Here is a 14691-nt window from a genome sequence, read left to right on the forward strand (position 1 = left end):
GACACTCCGGAGCAACACCGCGCGGCGTGGCCGCCCCACCCCTCTAGGCCACCAGAGGGCGCGCGGCCTCCCGGCCCCCTCCGCTAAGTCTGCGCCTGCGCCCCCACCAACCGCCTGGCTTCCGCTCTCCCCGCCCCGCTGCGTCCGCCTCGCCCCGCCCCGCCCCGATTCGCCCCGCCCCGATTCGCCCCGCCCCGATTCGCCCCGCCCCGATTCGCCCCGCCCCGATTCGCCCCGCCCCGATTCGCCCCGCCCCGATTCGCCCCGCCCCGATTCGCCCCGCCCCGCCCCGGTTCGCCCCGCCCCATCCCGATTCGCCCCGCCCCGCCCCATCCCGATTCGCCCCGCCCCGATTCGCCCCGCCCCACCCCGATTCGCCCCGCCCCGCGAGCTTACGCCACGCCTTCGTTGCCCTTGGTTGCTGTTTGTTGACTTCCGGGAACGCCGTCGTCGCAAATGCCCAGAGTATCGCCGTGGGGGCACGAGGGGCTTCCGGAGCCCGAATTGGGGCTATGGCGCTGTCTTAGGCCCAATCAAGTCTCCCCTATCGTCTTCCCGGCTCAGAGGCAGTCTCCCTTTGTCGCCCTTGGCATGGTGGAACCTGAGGAGGTGGTGCCCGGTGAGTCGCGCCCGCAGTGGTGGCGGCGGGCCCAGAGGGAGGGTCTGCGGAAGGGCGGGCAGCCAGGCCCCGCCTCCAGGCCGGCCCCGGCGGGGGACAAGCCCGGGCCGCGGCCGCCGGAGTGGGGCCGGATCTCTGGCCGAGCTCCCGCGAATGACTGAGGGGGAAAAGGAAGGGCGGGACCTGAGCGGGAACAACGGAGAAGGGGGTGCTTGTCTTTTTTGTTCTTTTAAAATACGCTTTCGATGAGTTTCTCGAAGGCACGGGCCAGTTTTTGCCTCTCTCTAAACTTCCCAAAGTACCTCCTTCGAGGTCCCCAGGATCCAGTTATGTATTGAATGCCGTAAAGAGTGGGTAATACGAGGGCTGGAGGTAAAAGAGGATGAGGAAAACGACTTAGAGAAAGGGGGTGAGGAGGGAACCGTTAGCGAGTGATTTTTAAAGACTTTTCCCTGCGTTCCAAAATAACGTTTGACATTGTGACGACACATACGTTACCACATACAAGCTCTAACTGAAATAGACGTTTCATGAAGCCGTACTTATTCAAACCACTTCGGATGCGCCCAGATCTTTTCTATAATACAGTCCTTTAAAAATGGTCATCGTGACCCACCAAATTGATTTTCTGATCCACTACTGGGTCATGACTAACAGTTTGAAAGAAAAAAACCACTGGATTAGAGCAGAATCATGACTTCACAGAAAAAAAGTATTGCATTTTCTGCCATGCTTTTGGCTCTAACATAGATACCTGCCCACCTAGGGTTCACAGCTTAGTGAGGGATACAAGAAAGTAAACAAAATGACAATACCCATTCCATTTGACAATAGAAGCCAGGGGGACACAGCAGAACCACCAAACCCTGACTTGGAGTGAAGCTATCAGGGAGGGTTTCCTGGGAAGCCAGAGCAGGACAAAACAGTTAAAAATTATTCATTCTAGGGAAACCCACAGCTTATTCTAGAACCTGGCCTCCCAAATCTCAATTATCAGAACTGAGATGCCTCACAGTTATTCTCGAAAGGTTTTCCATGTGGCTACTCTCTTGCACATTAATGTTTATTATTAATACTTATGTTCACTATGTTTTCCTTTCTAGTACCTATTAGTTTCTTTATGTGTGATCACCTTCCTTGAGGTTTCCTCAAAAGTTGGATCTGGCTTTGGGTGGGTGCGTGCGTGCGTGCGTGCGTGCTTGCGTCCTGCGTGCGTGCGTGCGTGCTTGCGTGCGTGCTTGCGTGCATGCTTGCGTGCGTGCTTGCGTGCGTGCGTGCGTGCGTGTGTGTATGTATGTATGTATGTATGTATTTAAATGATTATTATGACCTGATACGAGTTTTGGGTCTCCAAATGGTACTGGACGAAGCTTCTTGCATCCTCGTGATGCTAATGATGAAACTCAATACTGCCCTGTTTCTGTGCGTGGAGAAAAGTCCTCAGTCAAGGGTTAACCAGTGTGAGCAGGGCACCAACTGTATCAGCTCATTCCAGGGAGCAGATTGTCCACCGGGTGACAGCAGGACTATTAGTAGTCAAGGATTACCCTCCTGTGATGGTATATGTCTTACTTTGCACCAGTAACTGAATAATACATATTTAATTTAGTAGATGTCATAAATAAAACTAGAATAAAGTCTGAGGAGTAAGATTGAATTAAGGCGGAGGGAGGAGGGCGTAAACAGTGTTATAGCGGAGGCAAAACTGTCATGAGGTGAGGAATCTGAATAAATTATTGAAAAAATATTTTAGCAACAGGCAACATAGTAAAAGTTGTAAAATAGAAACTATCATATATTTGCAGATTCGGGTGCTGTGTTTACATTTGGAAAAACTAAATTTGCTGAAAATATTCCCAGCAAATTCTGGTTTAAAAATGATATACCTACATGTCTTGCATGTGGAGATGAACATACCGCTATTGTTACAGGTTAGTATTAAAATCCTAAATGAGGATAGTAATACTTAGAGAATCCTAAATATTATATATGTGCCGTGTTTTAAACATATTGAAAATATATAGAAAGTGTTGCGATTTTTTATTTTGCCAAAGAATTCTTGACAAATTGATTTCATCAAGAGTCTTTTAAATTTTAAGTTCCCTTAGTATATTTAAATACAATTTTTATACCCACAACCTTTTTGAATAAATCTATTTTATTATATCTATATAATCAAAAAACTGTTAGCATATAATCTTAGAAATTCTTTTACACCTAACTGAATCTGGCTAACCTGTTTCAACATGGAAAACAATGACGCCTTTTAAGTATAGCATTTTTATTGCTTTGTGATGACTTCATCTCACATTACTTTATGTTGAAAATGCTTCAATTTATTATTTCTTTTTCCTCTCCACCAGGAAATAATAAACTTTACATGTTTGGCAGTAACAACTGGGGCCAGTTAGGATTAGGATCAAAGTCAGCTGTTAGCAAACCAACGTGTGTCAAAGGTTTGGGGTCTTTTCTTCTTTATCACTTTAAATATGTAACAAACTATATAAAGTAGTTTTATATTGATTGTGTAGTCCTTTAATGTCATAAGTAATAAAGCCTTTAGTTTTTTATTTTCTGATATTTACTTGAATATTATTGGCATTTAACTTTATTTTTTATATGATACTTAGAACTACTTTTATATGTTAGGATCTAAAAATCACATTGATTTTAAACATAGAGGCCACAAAGGAAGTAATGATTCTATAGTATTGCACTTGAACATTTTTTTCCTTGTTTGTAAATCTACTTAAATATTACTATCTTTCTATATACAGAGAACAAGCAATGTAATGTTAGAATTTTGAGCTCTGTCTCATTTGTTAGAGTTGTGGACGTCATGGTTCCTTGTAGTTGCTGGTTTTGTAAAACACAGTTGACCCTGCTGTATCTAGTGAGTAGATGTACTGAACAAAACACCAAGACTAGTGGTTGATTAGTACTAGTGATCTTACAAGAACAACAGGACAAATTATTTTAAATCAGGACTGTCCTAGAAAATAGGGAACATATAATATCTTTACAAAGCTTTCTCGCTGTTATGTGTAAAGCTTCTGTTTAGATATAACCTATGAACATCAACTAAACTTGAATGACGATAGAAATTCCTGGGGATGTGACAAGAGCAGTACTTTATCTTCCTGGCTAAATTTTTAATTTCAGCTTAAAAATTTCAGTGTAATTTATCATACCCATGCTATTTATAGGTGTTGTTATGGAACTTTTAAAGTACTGTACTTGGCCAAAAAATATTTATTGGGCACAGTCTACTAAGCAGATGGGTATATTCATGCCTATAATTCTTCCTCTCAAATGTCTAATAGACAAGCTAACAGGATCGTCTAGATGACAAGATCCTTGAGACCAGGGATTCTGTCTTAGTGATCTTTGCAACTGCTATGCTAAGCACTTCAGAGATGTTCTATAAAGGTTTTTTTTTTAATGTGTAAATGAATAAATGAAGAACTTTAACATAGGTGTACACCTATGAATATTGGACTTACAGTGTTTCATTGAGTGAGGTAGAAGGTGAACGTGATGATGGTGATGGCAGATTAGGTGATAGAACAGGTTGGTAAGGAGGCAGTATAACAGAATGCAATAGATCTCAGCACATATTACTTACCTTCAGAGTTTTTAAAAATAATACATGGATGCCTAGGCCTTAGCTTAGACCTTCTGACTCATTCTCCAGGGATGGGGCTGAGCTATCTGTATTTTTCTCAGAGATCCAATGGTTATTATGCACAACTAGTTCTAAGAACTTTTGGTTTAGTAGTTTGGAAATCAACTTTGGAGTCAGACAGGCCTGGGTTTAATTTGCAATTCTACCACTTAGTTACCATTTGACCTGTATTATTTATTATTTTCATAACCAAAAAATATTTTAATTGTCATATTTTTAGCCTTAAAACCTGAAAAGGTGAAATTGGCTGCCTGTGGTCGGAACCACACCCTCGTTTCAACAGGTATGGTATTCAATCTGTATGACTTCCTGCCCAGTGTGAGGACTGAGGTCCCCCTCCAGTACATTCGTGGCTTTGTAAAATTAATAATAATCATACCTTGGCAACAGTATGATTAGGACTTTTTAAAAATGTAAGTGCTTAGTACATTTGTTTGCCTTTGAAAATATGCAGATAAATGTTAAATGGCTGAAGAAAAAGTTTGTTTTCTTGGATTATGTCAAGGGATAGCATCTCCTTACCTGTGTGCACATCTCAGGGGCTGGTTGTTCCTGGTCTTACTCTTCCTTTTTCTTTTCTGAGTGGGAGCCACCCCCACCCTCACATCCACCCCTACTGATGGGAGTCAGCACAATTTCAATCAAAATCCAAACAGGCTGTGTGTGTGTGTGTGTGCGTGTGTGTGTGTGTGTGTGTGTGGCGGGGGGCGGGGCATGTGTATGTAGAAATTGACAAGGTGATTCTTAAGTTTATATGGAAAAGCAAAGGACCTAGGATAGCAAAACAGTTTTGAGGAGAACAAAACTGGAGAACTAGCACTACCTGATTGCAAGACCTACTGTAAACCTGCAGTAATCAAGCCAGTGTGCTATTAGCGAAAAGATAGACAAAGGTTAATAGAGCGTAATAGAGTACAGAAATAGACCCACATGCATATGCCCAACTAATATTTGACAAAGGTGTCAAGGTAATTCAATGGAGAAAAGGTAGTCTTGTCAACAAATGCTGCCGAAACAATTAGCTGACCACTGAGCAGTCCTTATCTCCTTTCCTCCCCACAACAGCTTCTTCTGTCTTCAGGCTCTTCTCACTGCCTTGGCTCCTCCTTAGCTCTCTGCCTGTATTCATACTTTCCCTTGCTGAAATGTCTTTTCACTTAATCAGATTGTTATCTTTCAAGATGCAGCCATATGTCTTACTTCTTCCATGGAGCTTTTTGTGACTATTCAACTTTTTACTCATATGGTTTTCTGAACTGCTTTAAGCATTTCACCAACTCTGGTTGGCTCCATATGTGTAAAATTGTGTGGTCCAATTCCATGTGGCCTTGTAGTAGCTTCCATTTGAAAGCTAGTCTTGTTTCCTCAGTTAGGTTTCATTTTTAAAAATATAATATCTGATTTTAAATTTTTACTGATTCAGGCTGATTTTTGCCCTCAGTTTCCCCTATGATTTTAACAAGGCTTTAACTTCATGTGCACTTTTATGACAAATATCGCTAAATTTTAATATGTGTATATTTCAAAAAGTCTTCATTACGTTAGAGATTACTGGCAATGTTTATTATCTAGGCATGATATACTTCTTAATTAAGAAAGTAATTAACAAACATTTATATAGTGCTTCCAATGAGCCAAATGGTGTTCTCACAATTTTATAAATGTTTACCAATTGAATCTTCATAACAGATCTATAAAGTAGGCACTATTATTGCCCCTGTTTTGCAGATGAGGAAAAGGAGACACTGAGAGGTTAGGTATAGCTTGCCCCAGGTCACACAAGCCAGAATTTGCACTCAGGAAGTCTGGCTGTGGAGTCCTGTCTCCTAAATACAATGCTATACTGCCTTCCTACTTAGCTAGAAAATTAAAAGAATTAAACAACATGGACTTTTCATGTTTCTAATTATATTCTTCTTGGATTTGCCTCATTTTACTTATTTGTTACCTATTATATCTTAGCTTTAATAGGTATGGAAGTTAAAATTAATGAACCATATCACTTTTAAAATAGTTTGACTTGGATTGTAAACTAATTTGGAAATTACTTTCCTCTTTTCTGCTCTGAATTAATCTAGTGCTGCATGAGTAACAAAATACATTCCACACATTCTGTGCATTTCAATTGTTACTGGAACTCTAGAATCATTTTTAAAATCTCACAAAAATGTATATATAGCCTTGCTTGTTTTGCTTGCTTGCTTGCTTGCTTGCTTGCTTGCTTGCTTTCTTTCTTTCTTTCTTTCTTTCTTTCTTTCTTTCTTTCTTTCTTTCTTTCTTTCTTTCTTTCTTTCTTTCTTTCTTTCTTTCTTTCTTTCTTTCGTTCTTTCTTTCGTTCTTTCTTTCGTTCTTTCTTGATGGAATGAAGTTGTGTACCAAATTATAGGATAATGTCAGCTTTCAACTTTCTTCACTGTTAATCGAGGAAATAGCTGGTATACATTGGTCTGCTTATTAAGATGGTGACTATAGTATATTGATGTTTTCTTTTCCACGTACAGAAGGAGGCAAAGTATATGCAGCTGGAGGAAATAATGAAGGACAGCTAGGACTTGGTGACACTAAAGACAGAAGTACTTTTCATCCAATTGATTTTTTTACATCCCAGCATCAGCTTAAACAGCTCTCTGCTGGATCTAACACTTCAGCTGCACTAACCGGTGAGACATTCTTCAATTTCAAGCTGGGGCACATCCCTTTTCTTTCGACCAGAATATTACCAATTCAGTAAATTGAGGACACCATTGCCGTTTAGTTTTCTTTCATTGACAATGTGTTTTCAGGATGCATTTTAAGTAGAGCTTTAAATCATGACATACATTATAATTTTATGCTTATTTAGAGTTAGATGCCAACATACATTTTGAAGGTGATTGTTAAATAAATTCTAAGTTATGCTGTCTATCTACTTATTTAATATTGTTAAATATCTTTATTGTATGTTCTGAAAATTATACTTGCAGCTTTAATGAAGTTGCTGTCAGAAACATCATAGAAATCTGTTGGATATATGTTGTTAAAATACAGTTTGTAGCAGTCATTGCATCTCTCTGCCACCCTATCAAAAGCCTATATGAGAAACAACTTTAACATTTGGAGCCAAGATAAACCTGGTCTTGTTGAAGAAGCTGCCATTATGCTTCTTTTTCCCAGTCCGGAGAGCTGTTCCTCTGGCTGTTAGGAGCCAGAGTTGGCTCCATGGCTCCATCCCTCAGTTCTGTCAGCGTGTACAGTTAGCATTTTGACATTCTTCTCCTGGTTCTTATTTTCAATCTGCCTTTTTTTTGCCTTATTATTAAATTCCTTCAAAGATTAAATTTTAAAAATTAATTAAAAGGTAAATAAATAAGTCTAGATGATTTTTCTTAAATTAAAGTTTATTGGGGTGACAATTGTTAGTAAAGTTACATAGATTTCAGGTGTACAATTCTGTATTACATCATCTATAAATCCCATTGTGTGTTCACCACCCAGAGTCAGTTCTCCTTCCATCACCATATATTTGATCCCCTTTACCCTCATCTACCACCCCCCTATGATTTCTTTCTAAAATAATTTTTCTAGGTTAGCTTTTTCTGACATTGAAACCCTGCTCAAGAAAGAACATAAGTTAACCTGTATTTGAGATGCTATACATCTCCTTTTTCTCTGAAGCTAAATTACATGTTTTCAAGTATAAATTGTGCTAATATATTTCCTTTTTCTCTGAAGCTAAATTAATGTTTTCAAGTATAAATTGTAAAACAAAAGGAGGGGATACGTTTATTTTTTTCTTTCTTTAAAGCATTTCCACAGTGTTCTCAGAGCCAGCTCTTCCAGGCCATGGCGACCTGGGACTTGTCATTCAGTTCAGACTGCTCGAAAGGATAAAACCATTTTCTATTTAGAGACATTAAAATAAGAAAAGGTTATTATAGGAAAGGACATTCTGTCTTTGCTATTGAGATAAAAATATGGACATGACTAAAGTGATTTACATCAGGGTATTCTCTGTCCTTTATCGTTATAGAAGCATTTCATAATAGAAATTGAACTCTTAAGTTACTAGCTGGTATAAATGTCTTAGTAGTACTTTCTTTCAAGACACATCATTTTTCTAAATTAAAAAATAAATGGGCTGTTGGAAATATAATTACTTGATAGCCCTGCCACTTTTAAAACTTTTTTTTCCTCCTTGTTTTCTTTATAGAGGATGGAAAGCTTTTTATGTGGGGAGATAATTCTGAAGGACAGATTGGTTTAAAAAACGTTCCTAATGTGTGTCTTCCCCATCAAGTGACCGTTGGGAAACCTGTTACCTGGATCTCTTGTGGATATTACCATTCAGCTTTTGTAACAAGTAAGACAGAATATCTTGGATTCATCATGTTATCTCCCATTTCGAAGTTATTACTAAATTAGTAATAAAATGATAGGCCATTCTACAGTTCCATACAGATAATGCCATGGTAGTCCTTGTAATGAAATAATTTGGTCTGTTTTAGGTCACAGTGTTTCTCCATTTCAATAATGAGAGTTTATCATTTCCAACTCTCTCTGACATGTTAACTTTTTACGTGACTATTACGTATATTAGAAAAAAACAAAATTTTTGTGCTCGAAACCCTTCTAAGTTTCTTGGACTCTTGGCATGAAAAACGAGACCTGTGGGCTGCTTTCCCTTGGATCCACTTGCCCCTGTACTTTGATCTATTCTCCTCTTGTTCTGATCATTTTCTTCTATTGTTTCAATAAGTGAGGCATATACTTTCACTGTGGGAATAGGAGTGAAGACTAGATGGAAAAGAAGCGAGGTCAGTATGGGATACGATTTCTTTGGTGAGACTTTTCTCAGCATCCTCAATGTCTCTCTTTCCTGGGCTCACTGGCAACTTTTTTTACCTTGGTTAAACTATTTGAAATGTTTGACTTTATTATAATCTACATTGACACTAGTAATAATAGGAGAAGTATAATCATGGCCTTCCATCTTATTGATGGTTTTTCTAACAGTAATAACACCTAGAGAAAATAGTTTTGTGGCCCCTCTTAGCCATCTCTCTAAATCTTTTTGTTTTTAATTTATTCCTTATTCCACGCACCTCAGATTCAGTTTTAGAAAGTGCCAGTTGACTGATCCCAGTGCTCCCCAGGTTTACCAGTGAACTGGTAGCAGGTTGGTACCAAGAGAGGGCGAAATCCTGCTTGGTTGATATTGTTCAGCACTGTATCAGCTTGTGTCTTGAACAAGCTGATAATCGGTAAATATTTTCCAGTGAGGGAGCGAGTGAAGGAATGACCAATTGATTGTGTTCCTTGGGGCAATACTACCTACCAACTTATTAGTAACTTTAGGGCTCCTGAGGTGGTTATAGTCTATGCTCGCTTTGTTCATAAAGCAAAACAAAAAGGAAAAAGACAAACGAAAATCTCAAGCAAAAGCATTGTCTTTCTTGGGTTCTAATAAAACTGCCAGAATCACTTTTATGACTAAACTGTGCTTTAGTCAGTAGAAGAACAAGTGGAATTGTTCCTCTTAACCAACGAATTAAATTGCGCTTTTTTGCTTTGTTTTTTTGTTTACATGCCTTCAAAAAAAAAAGAGCTTTATTGATATACAGCTCACCTAGCATACAATTCAGCCATGTTAATGTACAAAGAGCAGCATGAATTTCTGGATAGAGGTGAAAAGAGACTCATGTGGACTCAGTAACTCATTTCATATGCAAGGCAAAAGGCATGGGAAAGGGCAGGGGCTGCCTTACTGGGCACCTCTTCTGTGCCACTGTTTGTTAAATACTTCTTAGAGAACTGGGATCGAGAAAACTTCATTTTCTGTACAGATCAATCCAAAACATCAGTATAGCTATGTTTGCAGTATTACCAAGTTTATTATTATTATTAAAGTATAGTTGGCACACAATATTATATTAGTTTCAGGTTTGACCAAATTTTAAGTGGCGCATACTATGTGTGTTTGATGCCCCACAACTTCCCTAAGTTCTGTGATTTGCTAAAAGGACTGCTAAGCTTCAATAGCAGGTTATACTCACGGCTAAGAGTTATTACAGAGCTAAAGCAATAGTAAAAAAATGTGTATTGGCAGAGTCCAGAGAGGTTTGGCATAGGCTTCCTCGTCCTTCCTCTCCCCAGGCCACACAGGACATGCTTCCTCTTTGGCAGCCAACTTTAGGGACATGTGTGTAATGCCTCTGCCCGGGGAATCCCACGCTAGTCTCAGGGTCTGAGGCTTTTACGTGGGGTGCAGGTCATGTAGGTACATCCGGTTAGCAACTGGCCACAGCATCTGAAACTCAGGTCCCTCAACGGTGAAACCAGGTGTACCTCATCAATGTTGATGTTTGTGCAAAGCAACCCTAAGAAGCTAAGATGGCATAATTCATTGCTCCAAGTGTATTTAACAAAATCATCGATCACTAACATAAAGAACACTCCAAGGGCCATATTCCCAGTGATTGGTCCGTGGTCAGTGGTGGTTCTCTTGGAGACACGCAGTTAATCAGCCGCAAGACCTGCTGTGTTACCTCTTTCCTCACACCAGTAGTGATATGTTCTGTGTCATTCTTTAAATTATATATTTACAAAGGATTTTAAGTTGCTGCTTTATAGAACTCAGTTCAGCTTATAGAAATGAATAAAGAAATCCCACTTTCGGGAAGCTCATGGTCATGGTACGGTAAGTGTAAAAACAGAAGTAAATCAATAGGGTTGGTATAGACAAGGTAGTGATGAAATGTCAGTGGTTCCTTGATAAGAGAGCCCTTCTGAAGGAAGTACCATCTAACTGAGTAAAATCTGTTATCTTAAGACTATACCACATATTTACTCACACATAAGTGAGTTTTATGAAACAAGTTTTATAAAAAGCAATTATTCATTTATTCAACAAGTATTCATTAAATGCTCAGCATACTAGGCACTCTGCTAGGTTTTTGGAATACCATAATGAGCAAAACAAAATCCATATCCTTATGGGGGCTGCATACCTGGTCATTTTGTTTGATTAAAAAAAGTCAAAGAAGTAAGATAGTCTCTCTTTTGTGAAACAGCTAAAATAATTTTTAGTGATGGTCATGAGTATTCATGAAGATTTTGGACTAGAATAATCAAGGGGAAAAGAAAATCTGGCTGTATTTACTCACCATACAGTAAAAATATCTCAAGAAAGTTAAAATTTGTTAAGTTGCCATTTTCTAAATTTTTTATTGAACGTGAAAACCTGTACTAAAAAGACCAGTATCTTGTTCATATTTATGTCATCATTGATCTCTGTTCTTTTCCTTTAATAGTTGAGGGGGAACTGTATACATTTGGAGAAACTGAGTGTGGGAAGTTAGGTCTTCCCCAACAGCTGCTGATGAATCACACAGTGCCCCAGATGGTACCTGGATTTGCTGATAAAGTGATCCAGGTAGCTTGTGGCGGAGGGCACACGGTGGTTCTCACAGGTATGTGTGGACCCTGCTGCCCCGTTCCTTGCTTTCTGTAGTGGCTAATGGAAAAAAAAATGGGCTGTTTTTTTTACATCTGATTTACCCTCTTAAGTGATTTTTAAGTGTACAGTGCTATACAGTATTATCTATAGGCACAATGTTGTGTGGCAGCTCTCTAGAACTTAACCTTGCATGGATGAAACTTTATACCCTCTCCCAGCTCCTGGCAACCACCATTTCAGTCTCTGCTCCTGCGTTTCACTATTTCAGATATCTCATATAAATTGGTCTTCAATCTTTTATTGTTAAGATCCCAACCTTTTATTTCTATAGTTAATATACATTTCTGGCCTATGGAAGAATTTCTTAACTAGAAAAAATGAATCTTGTTGAACTGGTTTTGCTAATAACATAATTTAATTAATATTTGTATAATCTTAACACCTTAATGGCAGCAAATGACATGGTTTTTAGCTCATTTTCAAGGACAAACTGTTTTACATATATATATACATTTTCCACATATCTATTCCATATTTATCTAAAATTGACGTTATTTTTTCCTGAAAAATTTTCTTTTGGAAAACCCCCTTTCCATGCTATTTTCCACAGTCATTGATAATTCTTTTTTTTGTGATATTCACCATGTATAAGTTGGTGACTTCTCTGTGATTTTTATGTTCTGTTATAGTAATTCATTAAAAAGTGTTAAGATTTTAAATTACAGAAAATTACAGATAATAAAAGGAAGTTAGAACCTTAATAGTAATGTCACTTTTGAATTTTGTGTTTGGTATGACATGTCATTTGTCAGGATTCTAGTCAATATATTAAAATATACTTACACTTGATAATATGCTTACTACATTGATGTTCCCAAATTTGTTCAGCATTAGCTTTATTTTAGATGAGTATTGTAGAGGTAATATAGTTAGGTAGTGAATTATGATTTTTTTGGTTGAAAAGAAATGAATGGTTTCTGAAATTGCCATTTAATCTTCAGTAACCCGAGGTTCGAAGTGTTCTAGACACATTTTGAGTAATATCCAATTCTCAGATGATATGCTTAATGTCCCGAGGTGATTAGGCATATTTTTAGATTTTCCTCTCTAACACAGCTTTCCCTTGACTTCGTGTTCTAGTCCTAGTCATGCATATTAAGCTATGGTTTCCCAGAATTACAGTTTCCAGATGGAGTCTTTTTCCAAGTTAGAAATAATTTTTTTTCAAGGCCTCAACTCTAAATTTGGAAATAATTCTGAGGTTTAAGATTTTTTTTTTTGAATTTTTGCTGACAAAATGAATTTTCATATATTTTTCAAAAATTTAGTTTAGGAATTAAACTTTGAAATTAACCTTTATAAATCATCTGAAAATTCATTCTATAGGCAAAAATGCAACTTGTTATGTATTTTCTCTAGCTTATACAAAGATTATAGAAATAATTTATTAGGTGATTGAAGGTTATTCTGAAGTGTACAAATGTTGATTATACAATAATAATGTCATTCAACCATACATTATAAAATATTTTCACATAAAATGAGCACCAAGATAATCCATGATACTTTTAATTATACTTAAAATAAAAATTGCACTTAAGTGTATTGTATTTTCTTAACAACATTATCTACATTTATATTCCTGTGGACTTTTCTTTTGAGATTTAAAACCATATTTTCAGAAATTGATTGTTTTTTCCAGATTTTTACAGACTTTGGGATCTCACAGACCAGTAAAGTTTTTATATTTCAATTTCTTTTTTTTTGTAAAAATACGAAACCAACAGTATTTGCCAACTTCTGATTTGCATTTGGCTAAATGTGGACATTGTAAAAAAAAAATGCAGTCTGTTTTTACCATTTTATCATGAAGTAAGGGGCATTTTCAAAACAATAATTAAGCTCTTAATTTTATAATAGAAGACGTACCCTTAAATTATATAAATTTATTTGTGTGGAAAATTCACTACTTTGCCTATCTTTCACATTTCTCTATGGACCTGTGAGAGCTGTATTATGAGCCAGCCCTGATTGAAAAACCTGTATTCTGGAGCACAGTGTGAATAGAAATATTAAATATTTAGTTCTACCTGGTGAAGAAATAGACCTGAAGAATATATTGACCATCAATTTGACTAAGTATTATACAATACTTTGCAAGACCTGTAAGGATAGAATAGTTAACCATCTGTTCTAGATTATTCCCTTCACTAAAGGAAAGGGCTTGTGTTAGATGCTTTTATGGGAGTCATCCCTACCTTTGTTTTTTCTTGTGTCTGTAACTCTGATCTTAAAACTTTCGTTGTCATTCATTAAAATACTTGAAAGATTTAATTTACTAAAATAATTCAAAGAACTAATTTAAATTAGTTCATTGCTGATGAATTTATTTAAAACGTAATATTTAAATGTGACTATGATAAATTAGAAAATACAACTACTGGTTGCAGTGATGATATGATTAGTTTCTCCTTAGAATTGGGGAAACAATGGACTGGTATTGAGAAGGTGTCAGACTGGAACTTGGGACACACTAAGTGAGGCAGAGTGATAGATATCATTGTGTATGTCGTCCACAGTAGTTACCAACAGATGAGAAAGTCCTGGTTATAAGATGGGGTCCGTACTGAAATCTGAATCCCAAGGAAAATAAGAATTTATCTTCACGTCTCCAGATTACCGTATTTTGCTGTGTATAATGCGCTTCCGTGTATAATACACACCCACATTTTTGGCCCAGACTTTCAGGGAAAAAATCTTTCATTTTAATTTTTTAATTCAAATTTCTGTTTGTTTACATTTAGGTACTTGTTTTTTGTATTATAAAGGAATTTTAGCATTTATTTTTTAACATTATGGTACAAGAAATTTTATGTACCGGTAATAAATTTACAATATATACACATCATAGAAAGCCAAGAACTCTTCCTTGTTGCAAGTTTGTCGTAAGTT

At 37.5% G+C, this 14691-nt stretch overlaps 1 protein-coding gene across 3 annotated transcripts in view; it reads left to right on the forward strand.

The window, feature by feature from the left end:
- The first annotated feature begins 402 nt into the window (after positions 1 to 402).
- RPGR (retinitis pigmentosa GTPase regulator) overlaps positions 403 to 14691 on the forward strand; it is a 57049-nt gene continuing 42760 nt past the window's right edge. For all 3 annotated transcript variants that reach the window (XM_033104134.1, XM_033104144.1, XM_033104153.1), the window contains exons 1-7: positions 403 to 619; positions 2425 to 2550; positions 2983 to 3075; positions 4525 to 4587; positions 6806 to 6964; positions 8494 to 8643; positions 11594 to 11752. In XM_033104134.1, the coding sequence (XP_032960025.1) occupies positions 457 to 619; positions 2425 to 2550; positions 2983 to 3075; positions 4525 to 4587; positions 6806 to 6964; positions 8494 to 8643; positions 11594 to 11752 (913 nt within the window). In that variant the 5' untranslated portion in view covers positions 403 to 456. The remainder of the gene's footprint in view (positions 620 to 2424; positions 2551 to 2982; positions 3076 to 4524; positions 4588 to 6805; positions 6965 to 8493; positions 8644 to 11593; positions 11753 to 14691) is intronic.

Source organism: Rhinolophus ferrumequinum, chromosome X, assembly GCF_004115265.2.
Source record: "Rhinolophus ferrumequinum isolate MPI-CBG mRhiFer1 chromosome X, mRhiFer1_v1.p, whole genome shotgun sequence".
Taxonomy (NCBI): Eukaryota; Metazoa; Chordata; class Mammalia; order Chiroptera; family Rhinolophidae; genus Rhinolophus; species Rhinolophus ferrumequinum.